Source organism: Myxine glutinosa, chromosome 11 (assembly GCF_964187855.1).
Source record: "Myxine glutinosa chromosome 11, kmMyxGlut1.1, whole genome shotgun sequence".
NCBI classification, from domain to species: domain Eukaryota; kingdom Metazoa; phylum Chordata; class Myxini; order Myxiniformes; family Myxinidae; genus Myxine; species Myxine glutinosa.
This window is the reverse complement of record NC_136271.1, coordinates 136,675,121-136,691,823: the sequence shown is the minus strand read 5'-3', so window position 1 is coordinate 136,691,823 and position 16,703 is coordinate 136,675,121. Positions and strand designations below refer to the sequence as shown.

The 16,703-nt window shown below is 46.6% G+C and overlaps 1 protein-coding gene across 3 annotated transcripts in view; it reads right to left on the bottom strand.

Moving 5' to 3' along the window:
• The window catches only part of ASXL2 (ASXL transcriptional regulator 2), a 121,767-nt gene that overhangs the window by 28,884 nt on the left and 76,180 nt on the right, over positions 1-16,703 (bottom strand). For all 3 annotated transcript variants that reach the window (XM_068130963.2, XM_068130964.2, XM_068130961.2), the window contains one exon: positions 609-782. In XM_068130963.2, the coding sequence (XP_067987064.2) occupies positions 609-782 (174 nt within the window). The remainder of the gene's footprint in view (positions 1-608; positions 783-16,703) is intronic.

Below are 16,703 nucleotides of genomic sequence, written 5' to 3'. Positions count from 1 at the left end.
CTCTAGACGCGGCCAGAACAACCGAGACGTCATCGACTACAAGGCAGAAATTTTTCTCTTGAAGATGGAGCCACTGATCGTAGTTTGACAAAGCAGCTCAATATGTCGATTGCAAATTCAGCATCGCAATTCAACCGCCTGGTGTGTATACTACGTGCTTCAGTGTGCAGGAGCAGTTGTTAAAAATGGTTGTCTGTCTAGTTTGATAACATTACCTTTTCATTGCTTTCTTTGTTCCGGAACAAATTATCATGGAATGGGCCAAACCTTAATTTGCAAGATCACCAGTGCGAAGGATACACATCACATCAAGCAGACAAATGACTTGCCCTCCAGGTTAAAATCACGCTGACAATTATCTTTCATAACATGGACTTTTACGACAAAAACGTATCCTGTTCTCCTAAGCAAAACCACCAGGAAATGCCTCTCACTCCACGTAGCGGTGAACGGTTATAGTACACACATAGTTAAACTAAAAAGTCCTCCAAGTGGCAAGCCATTCTCATGTTACAACTGAATGAATGAAAGAGAAAGGTGGATAGCTTTGTGAGCACATCATGTGCTTTAATTCATTTCCATAAATGTCAAATTCACAACTAGCTTACCAGAGCTCAGTCGCCGCGTCCGTTGTCGGGGTTTGCGGGTGAGGCCCACTGCTGGTCGAACCTTTGCCTCTTTCCGGACAACCTCTGCCTCTGGATTGGAATTTAAACGTTCCCTGGTTGGGGCTGTCATATTCAATGTTCCTGCTTTGGCTGTGGCTTGCTGCAACTCACAGTCTAAGGTAGAGCGAGAGAGTAAGGCAGGATAACACATTTGGCTTGAAGGTCTGACTACTACAGATAACAAAAATGGCACTCTTTGACATCGCGATGTCAACCGATATGCTTCCACCCACATTATTACATCATTACGCATACTTGAAGCAATATCGATTTAAATCCCTTCAGTTGTTCTCAAGTATCACATTATTACCTGACATGACCGAGTTGTTATGGTTAGTAAATATGAGGTCCTTATGTTAGGGTCCTTATGAAGGTAACGGCTACCTTTGATACTGACATCAAATCCGTTTATCTTTACATCATAATATATTGTTATGTCGGTGGGGTAGAGATGACTTTGGACTAGGTAGATTTGTGTAGGTAGCATGCTCCGACTGTCGTGAAGAAGAAGAAGAAGAACCACCACCATGTAAATAAGTAGAGGACCAGTTTAGCTCGAATGTCGGATGAAGTTGTATATTTGTCCCCGTCGAGGGGGCAGGGCATGTTATTTAGCTCAGGGATTAGGTTGAGGAATTTAGTGGGGCAACTTAGCATCACAATTGTGCATTTTGTGAGGAAAGCACCAAATTTGGCACACTAGTAGACTATCCTATTATGAACAGATTTGGATATTGGGCCATCTCAAATTCAGCCCCTGATGGCTGTGGCAGCCATTTTCCAAAATGACACCTTCAGCTTGTTCCGACGAATTGCATCATCAATTGGCTTGGTCCTTTCCACCAGGCATTCTCTGGTGAAAGCCTGGAACTGCTCTTGGCCAATCTTCTTCACATTCCTGACAGTCTCAACTGCAGCAGGACCTGCAATTTCCTTTGTGTCAAGGACAACCAGATCCATGCTCTCTTCCTCAAAGGGGTTGCCAAGCTCTTCTATGACGCTGACAAGGGCGCGGACATCCTTGGCGAAAGAGGTCTGCACACTTGGTGTCTGGTCGTGATGATGTGTGTCCTCTCGCCTCCCCCAGTGTTGATGGCCATCTTGGAACTCTTCTATGGCCCTGGCAACTTCTGGCCCGGCAATCATCCAACGCCGCAGGGCACTTGGGTTGTCAGTGAGGCCGACTGCTCCACCATCTCCTTTGATGCAGGCGTTATTCTGTTCATGCGCCTGGTCGATTGGGATCGAAGAGAACACCTTCTTCGTCTTCTGTACAGTGAAGTTGCCAGCCCTGAATTCTCTGGCTACATCTGGGTGCTTCATTGGGAGTGCAACCATGTCCCTCAGGTGAACAGGGACCCACCTGGCATAGTGTGTGTGGTCTAAGGCATGGAACCATGGGACCAGTTCCGTCAGGGCATCAAGGTACATCGTGAATGAAGCCTGCTGCAGAGAACGCACGTAGACCAGTACCAACATCTCTAGTTCCAGCACAGTTGCCCAGTACTGAAAGTTGGGAATGTCTTCTCCTCTCTGGTGACACCAGTCTTCGAACTCAGGCAGGTCTTCTGCATCATCAGCATATGTCATACAGTGGCGTTCATACGCACGGTGTTGCAGGATGTGCAGTGCCGCTGCAGTGATTTGATGAGCTCTTCTTGTGCGGGTGACGTTGGCAGCTCGCAGGAAGGAGTCGGCCGTCCCTGGCATTGCAATCTCAGCTTGCAAATCTGCAAAATCTGCAAATCTTGCAAAAATCAAATCTCTGAATCTGAGATGGCCCAATATCCAGATCTTTTCATAATATGATAGTCTACTAGTGTGCCAAATTTGATGCTTTCCTCACAAAATGCACAATTGTTATGCTATATTTAGCTTAGCTGCCTGACTAATTCCCTGTTCGTCGTTCCCTATGTGATTTATCCTTCATCTCTTTTGGCACCGCACCATAGACAGTAGCGCAGGAAATGCCCATTAACTACACTAAATAACAATAAAACCAACCGGATGCCAGTTCTGAGCACTGCCAATGGACACCACCAGCTACACCACACCACAAAGGTCGAGCAGGCCGACAGCCACGCCGAGGACAGTGGTTGGGCGGGAGTTGACCAACAGGAAGGCCGGGGTAAGAAGGGACACGCTGAATGGCAAAGTACGACCGATGATGTCAGAGGCAGACTGCATGTTGAGTGGTGGAGAGCCAAGCCTGTGGTGTTGGCCGGCAGGGATTGGAGGAGAAGCACCGAGGACGTCATGACCCGACGAATAAATGAACTCTAAAACCTGCATTTTCTCTCTTGCTCCATTGTCGTTCTTGCGCTCTGGTCTTCTTCTGCTTGTTCTCCTGATCCTAGTGGCCTGCGCGCGTTCTGGGTGACGGTGAATGGCTGTGCGCTGACGATTCTCCTCGTTCCCCTGTTCGTCTGATGTGAGGAGGAAGAGCCGCGGACGGAGAGCTGCAGTTTTGCCAGGCAGAAACGATGTGTGGATGAACGCTCGGGCCTGTGCGCTTGAGGCCTGGTTCCGCGCCAAGGCGTGTTCAGGCGCACGAACCTCCGAGGGCCGTTCGCAGACTGACGAGGCCCCACGAGCTGATCAGAGCTAAGTGCACAATAAACCACACATCTTTATTTTCATTCCAGTTCTTCAATCCCTTTTGTCTGTGTTTGGTTCTGTGTGCGGGAGCGCTCCATAAAGGAAATGTATTTATCGTGGCGCTTTTCTTAGTCCCGGCATTCCATTTTAATAAACCTGTTTATTTTTGTTCATTTTAAATCCGGTTCGTTTGGGTTTATTTTCTGCAGGTTTGGGAACTGCCGGCGGGACCACAGGTAAGCGCTTCAGTTTTCCCCTTCTCTTTCTTCCTCCGGCGCATACAGTAAAATCCGCATTTGATCATTGCCTCAGAGTTAAAAGCTCGCTATTGGGCTATCCGTTCCTTGGAAAGATTTTTATCGCCAGGAACACGACAATATCCTTGTACAAGGTTTGTTGAAAAATCCCATCACTGGTTCACAAGTTAGTGCAGTAACAGTATTTATTTTACCAAAAGGGACCTTTGACTTCTTCACCCCATAATCTAATCCGTTTATCTTCACATCATTATACATACGTGTATTAAGTTTGACTTGGTTCCCTTCAGCCGCTCTTAAGTTATCGTGGTAACAAAAACCTATTACAGACTGTGTCCTTTGACCTCTTGATGACGAGATTGAATCAGTTCATCTCTGCATTTGCACCAAGTTTGGTGGAAATCCCATCACTGGGTCACAATTTAGCTCAGTAACAGAATTTTTACCGAACGGGACCTCTGACCTCTTGACCCCAAAATATAATCAGTTCATCTTTACATCATTATACACACTTGTAGTTGTACCAAGTTTGCCTTCGATCCCTCCAGCCATTCTTACGTTATCGCGGTAACAATAACCTATCACGTACAGATGGATGGACAGCCGTAAGGACAACCCCAAAACTTAATGCCTCCGGCGACTTAATAAACAACGGCATAATGATTAAACATAGGGTCAATACCCCTGGCCCTCACCTGGTGGAATAAACAGTATACTGCACTGACGAAAGGTATTTTAAACCAATTTCAATGGTTGCTAGAAGACAGGGCAGCATGTAGAATCATACCAACATAATCATGAGACTTTAAACAAACTCATAATCATAAGACTTTAAAAAATACCAATTTGGGAGGAAAACACCTCTCCCTTCCTCCCCCAACCCCAATTTTTATAATGCCTTGAACAAACATTGGTACATCACGGGTGATGAAGGTTGTGGTAAAGTTTCATCGAAATTGCGTGTGTAAGTTTCTGAGAAGAAAGCAAATACATATTTGGGAGGGTGGGGGAGGGTGTGGGGGGGGGTCAAACCTAGACCCACTTTGACCCCCGTAGACCTCCTTAGACTCCGACTTTATTAATGCCGTGAACAAACTTTAGTCACAACACAACAAATATAATTTCTGCCAAGTTTGGTCACAATCCCTTCAGCGGTTTCGGAGAAGAAGTTGCAAGTGTTTACGGACAGATGGACGGACAGACGTGCCATCGCATAATCTCCCATGAACTTCGTTCCAGGTGAGCTAATGATATAAATGAATTGGCTTTGCATGGTGATTATATCTATAATAATAAAAGACAATGTGTGTGTGTGTGTGTGTGTGTGTGTGTGTGTGTGTGTGTGTGTGTGTGTGTGTGTGTGTGTGTGTGTGTGTGTGTGTGTGTGTCAGTCTCCTCCACAACTACAAAACCATGAAACCTAGCAGCCCAAAACTTTGCATGCATACTTATCGACCTCCAAGGGATTGCATGAATGTAAACTGGGTGTTTAGGTTCTCAAAACACAATTTTTGAAGATCATAAACAGAAGTAAACCTTTGGTGTTTTGGGGTTGTCATTTTGATGAACACGATGTGCATGTTAATGCTTTACTGCAATAGTACTTTGAACAGGCCACGGTGCCTTGGTCCACTCAAAAGTGCTCATACAGGTGTGTGTGTGTGTGTGTGTGTGTGTGTGTGTGTGTGTGTGTGTGTGTGTGTGTGTGTGTGTGTGTGTGTGTGTGTGTGTGTGTGTGTGTGTGTGTGTGTGTGTGTGTGTGTGTGTGTGTGTGCCCAACATCCATGGACCCAGCGTATTCATGGTTCATAACAGTAACACATGACCTGCTTCTACATTAGCGCTTCAGCTATTCGTGGTTTGTTTTTTTTTTTTTTTATTACACACAAGTATAAAAAACATAGGTGGGAAAAGCTTATTCGACAGTCCAGCCTTGTGAGCGTGCCAAAGTCTGAAGCCTCGGCCTAGTGTCAGGTCTCAGGTGTCCTTATATCTTCTTTATTTATTAGAAATCCTACAGATGTAAATGAACATTTGTTTTACTCTAGCGTGTTGCAATGAATGCAGCAAATTTCACCTCCCTGCACCTTGCATTTGTTGTTATTAAAAATGAAAATGAAACGCTTCCTTACACCACCCTTGAGGCTCGGTTTGCAAGCCACCATCTACAATTCCAATAGATTCTTACTATAATTAACCAAATGTCCGTACATCTGTCTGTGTGTGTGTCCGTCTGCCCATCCGTTCGTTCGAAGGTACCGCAAAAACGGCTGAACCGATCGCAACGATATTTTGGGTGGGTAATCCTGGGATCCTCGGGAGTAAAATAGGCGATATTGTTTTTCCAATTTCAGCTTTGGCCTCCAGCATTTTCAGGTTTGGACTCCCGCATAACGTTATTTTCCTGAGTACCACACAAACGGCTGCACCAATCGCTGCACAGCTGCACCGATCAGCTGCACCAATCAGTCTCGGGGACCTCGGACAAACACCTTTTATAAGGACATGGGTTGAATCCCTGCTTGAGAGAATGCCAACCCCCTCCTCCCCGCCATCACGGCCGTCTCTCCAACTCACAAATCACAATCCTACGAGATATGCGGAAAGGACGACCCAAAACCAATTATCTTCTTTTTGATTCGTATATAAACATCATTAAATAATGACATCGGCCAAAGTTCAAACGTGGGTTTAATCTCTACGTGAGAGAATTCCACACAGCTATTTGGGCGGTGTATAAGCTAACACATCGCTCCCTCCATCGATCTTGCCGAGGCGGTAGCACCTATCGGCTCAAAATCCTTTTAACTGTTGACTTGGTTGTTTTTACAATTAAGGAAACATTAACAATGTTGTTAAAAGTTTATTTTGTGATTTGAGTTATGTTGTTTGGAATGCAAAAAAAGAGATATTGAGTTCAAGTGAATGACGACATGCCGTGATGGTTTCTACTTTCCAAACGTGAACTTCGCGGATCGCCATATGCAGATTCGCCAAGTACCCACGATCGATGTTTCTATGCATGAACGTACCCGTTTGTTTGTGAACGGGTACGTTTTTCATGGAAGTCCTTCACGAACTTGCTGTCCATGTCTGACATGCACCTGAAGGTGCTGCAGGAATGTGGAATTTATTGGTTTCATGCTTTAGCATTCACCGTATCTGCATTGCCTGTTTGCTTCTGGCCTCCCACCTGTGCGAAGCACGGGTATCTCACTAGTATACATAATTACCCTTTTATGGAAAATGTTTTTTGAGTTTGATTTATCCTCAAAAATAAACTGAAGTGAACACACATTCATGCTAAAAGATTGGCCTTTAAAACCCCACTCAAATCGTCCTTATGAAGGGGGACAGACATCAGTACAAACACACAAACTGACTGTGTTTTATATGGAGATCAGGACTAGTCTCCGACATCCACTGCCACTGAAATTAATTCAGCATGGGAATTCCTCCACATAAACCTGTTCTCTCATATGTGCAGATTCATCCCATCTTGTCTTCAATTATCTTACCCATCCTCCTGCTCTTGGTACTCTGTATCCTGTGGTGAGGCAGTTGCTTTGAAACAACTTGCATTCTCCTCCTGGAAGGCAAATACAACTGAAGACAACCTCAGATCATTCCACAAAGTTCACAAGTCTATGTCTACTCTCTGGGGAGCCAGAAAACAACATCTGTCCAATCTCAAGAATGAGCGTTCAAAACTTGTCTCCCTCTCTAAAACCTGGTGGCGCCTTGTCAAGACTTGCACCCTCTGCCCTCTCCTTGCTTTGTCCCCCTCAGGTATTTGCAGGACGCACATGGTCCAGCAGCAACTCTTGCCTAGTGAAACTGTCTAAATCCAAAATCACTGCTCACCTCCACTCATTTATTCCTCTTATTCCCCACCTGTGGAACCACCTTCCATACTCTCTTCAATGTCATTCTTCCATCCAGGTCTTCAAGACAGCTGTTCACCACCATCTCAAGTCATCCCCATCCAAAATCATGATATTTTATATACTTGCTCAACCATTCTATACACTTCCCAAATTTTTTTTTTTTTTACCTCTGCCACCAAAGGTGGATGGAGGTTATGTTCTCACCCCTGTCTGTTTGTGTCTATTTGTTACTTGCAAAATCGAAGATTTTTCAAGTATATTGGTCGGTTGTGTTTGTGACTCTGTTAGTTTGTCACCGGCCTACAGGTCACAATTTTCAACCGATCTTCACGAAACTTCACCAAATGGTGGAGTTGGTCAAAAGCCAGAAGCCTATTGTTTTGGGGGTCAAGAGGTCAAAAGGTCAACATAGACCAAAGGTCACCAACTTTGCTAAATTTCTAAAATCCTCAATTTTCATCCGATTGACTTGAAATTTGAAGACCACTTGCATATCTGGTCATTGAATTCAACCACCAAGAATTTTTGAAGTCAACATAGGCCAAATGGTCAACATAGGCCAAATTTCTAAAATCCTCAATTTTCATCCAATTGACTTGAAATTTGGAGAGGACTTGCACATCTGGTCAATGAATTCAACCACCAAGTATTCTTGAGGTCAACATAGGCCAAAAGGTCAACATAGGCCAAATTTATAAAATCCTCAATTTTCATCGATTGACTTGAAAATTTAACAGCATTTGCATATCTGCTCACTGAATTCACCCAGCAAGTATTTTTGAGGTCAACATAGGCCAAAAGATCAACATAGGCCAAATTTCTAAAATCCTCAATTTTCATCCAATTGACTTGAAATTTGAAGAGGACTTGCATATCTGGTCACTGAATTCAACCACCAAGTATATTTGAGGTCAACATCGGAAGGTCAACATAGGCCACATTTCTAAAATCCTAAATTTTCATCTAATTGATGTGAAATTTGAAGAGGACTTGCATATCTGGTTACTGAATTCAACCACCAAGTATTTTTGAGGTCACCATAGGCCAAAAGGTCAACATAGGCCATCATGTATCATTGGAAAACTTTTGGGGGAGGGTTGATTTTGCAAGTATCGTGCTACGCATGACGTTTTCTTGTTTATCTGTTTGTTTGTTTGTGAACAAAAATCTCAAAAAGTTGTGGACGGATTCGGACAAAATTTGGCAGAGATGTAGCGTATGTGACAAGGACAAAATGATTAGATTTTGGTAAAGATCCGGATACTGGAATTTTTAAAGTCACTTCACCATTGGGAGATGGGGCCAAAAACGATACATAGCAGGATATCTCAAAAAGTTGTGGACGGATTTGGACGAAACTTGATGGACCGGTTGGGTGTCTGACAAGGACGATTCCATTCGATTTTGGTGAAGATCTGAATATGGATTTGGATATGAGAATTATTTAATTTATTAAGTGATTCTTCACCATTGGGAGATGGGGACAAAACGACACATAACAGGATATCTCAAAAAGTTATGGCCGGATTTGGACAAAACTTGTTAGACAGGTTGTGTGTGTGACAAGGAAGAATCGATTCAATTTTGGTGAAGATCCAGATACGGATCCAACTGGTAGAATTTTTAAAGTGATTCTTCACCATTGGGAGATGGGGCCAAAAATGATATACAGCAGGATATCGCAAAAAGTTGTGGACGGATGATTTTGATTAAATGTGATTCTGTATTGTGATTTTCTGGTCTACTCTGGGATGAATGAATAAATGATCGTTTTAAGGCCATTTTCCCCGCTGGAGCGGGGGTTAGCCTTGCGGGTCCCATGACAATCATGGTTCCCTGTTTTGAGGCAATATTTTTATTTTGAGGCAAACAAAACAGAAACTGTTCACCTGGTGGAGGTATGCTCTCTGCTGAGTGCTTACCTCTCATCATTACCTCCATCCCTTGTTTGTCCATCTCAATCTATTTTTCCCTCTGCCCTGCTGTTGGCGCTTCCCCTTTCACCTGCTGTTCTCTATATGTTGTGTCCTGATTTGTTCTGTGTCATAGCTCTTCCAAGAGCATAGACCATGCAGTTTAAAAAAAAAAATCCCTCCCCTGACCATTTTCAAACATTGCCCCCACATTTGTGGATTCAACACTCGAGGCATTTTTCAGGAAAAAAAATCCCCCGCGAAAATCGGGGTTAATGACAAACTATAGCACGATATTTCAAAAGGTTGTTGATGGTTAATGACAAATACTGGCGGATGAGTTGGTTAGATGACAATAACAAGGCAATTAGATTTTGGCTCAGGTCAGCAGATCCGGCGTATCAGTGGAATACAAAACGTAAACTGTTCAGCCTGGTGGAGGTACACACTCTACTCAGTGCTGTTCTAGTTTTTAGCTGTTTTCGTCATGTTTAGCATAAGGAAGAAGAAAAATGAGTCAAAATCCAAAGCAAACGCTGATGGGCTTTGCATTTTAGGATGCTTTCTAGACTTTTGGTATAAGAAGCGGCCTGGGAAAAGCGCCACAATTAGCTACCTTAACATAGATATGCACCTTGACACGGATTTCACTCAACACGGTAACCCCCCATGGGGAAAGGGGCAAATTAAGTTGCTACAACCTCCATCATGTGACCCTTTGTCCTCCTGTCAAGTTTGTTTGAGATTGGATAAGTAATGACCGAATGCATTTTGATCAAAAATACAGACAGACACCAAATTGCGTATTTTAGTTTGATGGTATCTCACATGGGCAACTCACCAAAAACTCAATTGCTTTGAATCTTATTGATTCCAAGAAAGGCAATGATAATTATTTGTAATGCTGGAATAAGTTCTCATACCGGTATTTACATTTTTAGCCGCGTCGCAGACGCTGGTCATAGAGTGCCCTCTGCTGTTGTTGTTGTTCTTCTTGTTCTTGTTCTTGCAGAGAAGACAAAACCTCAAAGCTCCACCCATTCTGGGAACCATAGCTCCACCCATTCTGGGAGAGGCTTCATATAAACAAATATCCACCATTTTATTAACTCGCATAGCTTTGAGGCCTGTTTTGTAGGCCTGTGGTGTCTTCCTCTCTCACACAGTTTTATTTCAAATCAAATTCGATATATCATTTCATTTTTCACAATCGCTAACATAGTTTTAGACTCGGTTGAAAAAAAACGGGAAGAAAATCCGATGAAAGTTGCCCTTTATAGAACGAAATGAATTCTCAAAGGCCTGTAACTTCAAGTCCATTGAGATTATTTTTTTTTAAATCGCGGCATGGTCAGTCATACACCGCCCGAAATAACAGACGGGAAAATGCCGAGATATATATATATTTTGTTTAAATCGCGGCATGGTCAGTCATACACCGCCCGAAATAAGACGGGAAAATGCCGAGATATATTAAAAATTCGTCCATTTGATGACAATCGTCACGATAAAATATTTAATTTATACGTCGTCACAATAATGTGGAGAGAGGAACATAGCTTCGTTCACGTGTCGCCACACACGGGAAATTGCCGAGATATATATTTTTTAAATCGCGGCATGGTCAGTCATACACCGCCTGAAATAACAGACAGGAAAATGCCGAGATATATTAAAAATTCGTCGCCACACACGGGAAATTGCCGAGATATATTTTCACTTTGCACAAAAATAACATTAAGTAATCGAATCAATAGGAATGTCCTGTGCCTATAACATCGACGTTATAGGCACAGCTGCATCTAGGCAATGTGTAACATCGACGCGGCTTTTGTTTTAATCAAAACTTTTTGTACTTGTTATTTATAAAAGTGATTGATTTATACCCGTTTCATTTAGGATTGTTAATGTTTAAACTAAATAGAAATGAGTTGCGACAAGTGTTGACGAGTAATGTTTACGAAGAATAATTAATATCACATTTACTCAATGAAAAAAAAAAACAAAAAAAAAACCACCTTTAGAGGCCATTTCTCCCCGCAAGCGGGGGTTGGCCTTTTTCGGGAACCGTGGTTGTTGTTGTTTTTCGGTCCCCTTTTTGAAGCAATGTTTTACGGCCGGATGCCCTTCCTGACGCCAACCCTTTTTGCCACCTTTAACGACAAACAGGAAATTACCAGTGAACTGGTCCTCAATTAGCCGACCTCGGAAGGATGACAGGCTGAGTCAACCCCCCTGGCGTTAATTCAGCGATTGACCGGGATTCGAACCCAGGATCCTAGGATCCTAAGCTGACACCCTAGCCGCTAGCCCAACACCCAACACCAGGTCTCATTTACTCAATGAGACAGGCCAATTTTAATCATCCAATTCTTACAATAACTCTTTGCAAATAGGACGTTTCTTTTTAATGGTCCTAAAATCCGGAATTGTTTGAAATCACATGTGAAATAAATTAATAGCTAGCATAGATCTAAATTTTAAAAAATCATAAAAGATTTATCTTACATTCATATTAGGTCTGAAGTGAAATTATACCAAAGTTGAACCCAGGAGAGATACTCGCTTCAGCCACTGAAGGGCGTCTATAAAAACCTGGAACATCCGCGACGCTGAGCCACTCCTGTGACATTTACTTTACATGTAGTATTGAATGGTACGTATATGCTAGACTCGCACATATATGCTAGACTCGCTTGCTTTGACTATATTTATCGGTCCTCTCTGTACGATACCTAGATCCTGATATCTATTGCATGATTGTATTTTTACAGGATGATGCCAGAGATCTAATTGAGATTAAACCTACCTATGGGACAAAGTTGTGGATCTGATTGATTTCCACGACATTTAATCTCAATTAAGATCTACGGAAATGGTGGGACACAAGATGATCAATGTACCGACACTCGATGCCGACCCACAAGCTGAGGAGTCGGGCTCGGTGTTCACTCACTGGCTCGTAACGCTGGAGAACCAGTTCGGCGCCCAGGATGCCGTACCCACCGCTGAAACGAAGCTGTCTGTGCTACAGACCAAAGTCGACCACCACGTCCACAGGAGCATCGCACGATGTACGACGTACGATGCCGCCGTGGAAGAGCTAAAGCGACTCTACATTAAGAAACGGAGCATGGTGTACAACAGGCATCTGCTCGCCACGCGGCGTCAACAGCCAACCGAGTCGATCGACCGCTTCGCTCAGGAGCTGCGGCACCTCCTCGCGGACAGTACTCAAGAGGTACGGACACACGAGCAAGTCCAGGACGATCTTGTCCGAGATGCTTTCGTCTCTGGGATCAGCTCTACAAATCTGAGACTCAGGCTCTTGGAGACAGCTGACCTGACGTTCACGGAGGCCCTACGGTTGGCCAACGTTTACACTGAGGCCCGGGAACAATCCACCGCTTATGACCACGCACGGGTCGTCGCGGGGACTTCTCAACTCGCGCGACCGGAGAGGGCTACCGCCGAGGATACGGGAGCGGGCTCGACTACAGCCGAGCCCCTGGCCGCTCCCGAGGTGGACTCGGATTCCGGCCTGGCAGCAGCTACAGCAGCCAGGCCCAGGCCTGACCGGAACGCGACGTGTTACTTCTGTGGCAACCGACAGCATCCCAGGTCAGCGTGTCCGGCTCGGGAAGCCATATGCCATTTGTGTTCTACAAAAGGACATTTCGCAAAAGTCTGCAAGAAGGCCGCGCGGGGCACACGAGCACACGCGACCTTGAATGGGCTTATCACCGAGCCAACGGACCGAGCACAGAGCGGGGCGCCTCACCCGGCCTTGATGAGCGGTCCTCCTCCTCGCGGGCCCCTGGCTGCACGCACGTCCTTGGTGAGATACACCGGGCCGCCAAAACAAATGGCGCAAACGCGACCGGCCGCGGAGCGACCGGCCGCGGAGCGACCGACCTTGACTGGCATTCGAACGCCCTCCTCAAACAAACAAAAAGTTCCGGCTTTGAAAGCTCCTCCTGTTGTGCAACAAACGCTGCACGTGACACGAGCGCCATCTGACGGCAGCTCGTACGAACTACACGCTCTTGCTCCAGCACGTGAAAGTACAATTGACTGCGATCTTTCGCACGTGACACGAGCGCCATCTGACGGCAGCTCGTACGAACTACACGCTCTTGCTCCGGCACGACCAACTATGCGTTTGGCACGGGGGCCCTCCGGAGGCTCCTCAAACGACCGAAAAACTGCAGCCGGTGTGGGATCCACGCGCGAGGCGCGATCTTCTCGCTCGGACGGCGCAATACCTGCCGGATCTTCTGGCCTTGATCAGGCCATTATCCCGCTCTTGGTCGAAGGCATTTTTGCACGGGCCCTAGTCGACACAGGATCTACGGATAGTTTCATCGATCAGCGGCTGGTGTGTCAACATGGGTGGCCGGTCATCGGGACTACACGACGGATCTTCATGGCCTCCCAGGGACTTAGGCTCAGCACAAAGGGGGAATGTCGATTGAAACTTGTGATAAAGGGACGCATGTTTTCCGATGTACATCTCATGGTCTTGCCTACATTATGTGCGGACATTCTGTTAGGACACGATTTTCTTAAGCGACATGGACGTTTGGAAATTGAATTCGGTGGGACGGACATGCTTGCTGTGTGTGCACTCACGAAAATGGAAATTGAGCCTCTTTCGCTGTTCCCCAACCTGACCACTGACTGCACTCCTGTAGCAGTAAAATTGCGGTGCTACTCACGAGCGGACGCGCAATTCATTGCGGAAGAAACGGCCCAACTCTTAAAGGACGGTGTTATCGGACCTAGCCGGTCGCCGTGGCGGGCCCAGGTCTTAGTGGTGCGAAGTGAGGCCCATCGCCGGCGCATGGCAATCGACTACTCACAGACGGTTAATCGCTTTACACAGCTGGACGCCTACCCCTTACCGGGGATGGACGCGCTAGTACGGCAGGTGGCCCAGTACTCCGTCTACAGCACTCTCGATCTGCGTAGTGCGTATCATCAGATCCCCATCTCTAGGGCTGATCGCATCTATACCACCTTTGAATCGGGTCAAAGGTTATACCAGTTCACCCGATTACCTTTTGGGGTGACGAACAGGGTCGCCTGTTTTCAGAGGGCTATGGACGACCTCGTTACTAAGGAGAACTTGACAGATGTCTTTGTCTATCTGGACAATCTTACGGTTTGTGGGTATGACCAGGAGCATCACGATGCTAATCTGAAGCGCTTCCTCGAGGTCACGCATAGGTATCGCCTAACCATGATTGAGGCTAAGTGTCGTTACTCTCAACGCACGATAGATCTTCTGGGGTACACCGTGACCCATGGCTCAGTCTCTCTGGATAAGGAGCGTCTGCGACCTTTGCTCGATATGGCCCCGCCCGGCGATCGAGCTTCGCTGAAGCGAGCTCTCGGGCTATTCGCCCACTATTCGAAGTGGGTGCAAAATTTCTCCGCGAAGCTCCGCCCCCTCGTGGCCTGCGACACGTTCCCCATGAGCCCGGCCGCCTTGGCGGCCTTCGGGGGCCTTAAAGCCGACATCGCTGGCGCCGCTGTGGCGACGATCGACGAGAGCGAATCTTTCGTCTTAGAAAGTGATGCCTCGGATCATGCGATAGCGGCGACTCTCTCCCAGGGGGGGCGCCCTGTGGCTTTCTTTTCGCGGACTCTCACCTCCGCTGAGCGGAGGCATTCGTCTGTCGAAAAGGAAGCGTACGCGATCGTCGAGTCGATTCGGCGATGGTGACCGTACTTACTCGGGCGATGCTTCCAAATCATCACGGACCAACAAAGCGTTGCGTTCATGTACGACACCTTACATGCTCAACATATTAAGAATGAGAAAATCACTCGCTGGCGTATCGAACTCGCCGACTTCTGCTACACCATCAAATACCGCCCGGGGAAGGATAACCTGGTCGCCGACGCCTTATCGAGGCCGGCTACGTGCGCGGGGATCGTAACTTTGGAGGGGCTGCGCGCTTTGCACGACGCTATGTCATCCAGGGGTGGCGCGTTTCGCTCATTTTGTGCGTAGTGGTAATCTGCCGTACTCGATTGAAGAAATCCGCCGGATCTGCCGAGACTGCGCTATATGTGCGGAACTCAAGCCGCATTTTTACAACCCTCCCATGGGGACGCTGGTTAGGGCTACTAGACCGTGGGAGAGATTGGCAATGGATTTCAAAGGACCAATGCCGGTGTCGAGCAACTCTCGTTATCTGCTCACTATCGTTGATGAGTACTCGCGATTCCCTTTTGCTTACACGTGCGGGGATATGACGGCTGCCACGGTCATACGGTGCCTGCAGAATTTGTTTTCTATGTTTGGGTATCCGGCCTACGTGCATACCGATCGGGGTGCGGTGTTCCTGTCGCAGGAGGTGAGAGGTTATTTGCTCCAAAATAATGTTGCTTCGAGTTACACCACACCGTACAGACCCCAGGCGAATGGGCAGATCTAACGCTTCAATGGGATTATATGGAGGGCCGTCATGCTAAGCCTCCGGACCCTCGGCCGGGGTCTCGATAAATGGGCTTGGTCGCTACCTGCGGCTCTGAACTCGATCAGGGCTCTCCTATGTACGGCCACCAACCAGACTCCTCACGAAAGACTGTTCCACCACCCTAGAAGCTCGGGTAGTATCCGATCTTTACCCAGCTGGCTTGCTGAGCCGGGGCCGGCCTATCTCAAACGAGCGGTGCGCACAAGCAAGTACGACCCCTTTGTGGATAAGGTGCAGGTACTCCAGGCTAATCCCGAGCATGCTCGTGTGATGACGGCAGATGGACGCGAGTCCACTGTCTCCGTACGCCATCTCGCCCCTTGTGGGGTCATCGACCCTTATAGGGATATCGACGAACCGATCTACGAGTCTATGGACTCTACCGAAGCTTCCTCTATGGAACCTTTGCCGTCACCTCTGTCGTCACCTACACCCCTGCCTGAAAGCTCTGAGGTGCCCCCTCCGACACCTGCCTCCAGCGGCTACTCCGACGCAGGGGACTCCGGGCTTGGGGACGCCGTACCCGGTAGTTTCCGGACACGGGCTGGCAGGGTAGTTCGCCACCCCGACCGCTACGGGTGGACCGACTGACATGGAATGACGTACCCAATCAATTAATGCTGACGCACGCTTGCGATCTGCCTAGCGGCAGTATAGTTCTAACGGCGGGGAGAATGTAGTGAAATTATACCAAAGTTGAACCCAGGAGAGATACTCGCTTCAGCCACTGAAGGGCGTCTATAAAAACCTGGAACATCCGCGACGCTGAGCCACTCCTGTGACATTTACTTTACATGTAGTATTGAATGGTACGTATATGCTAGACTCACACATATATGCTAGACTCGCTTGCTTTGACTATTATTATCGGTCCTCTCTGTATGATACCTAG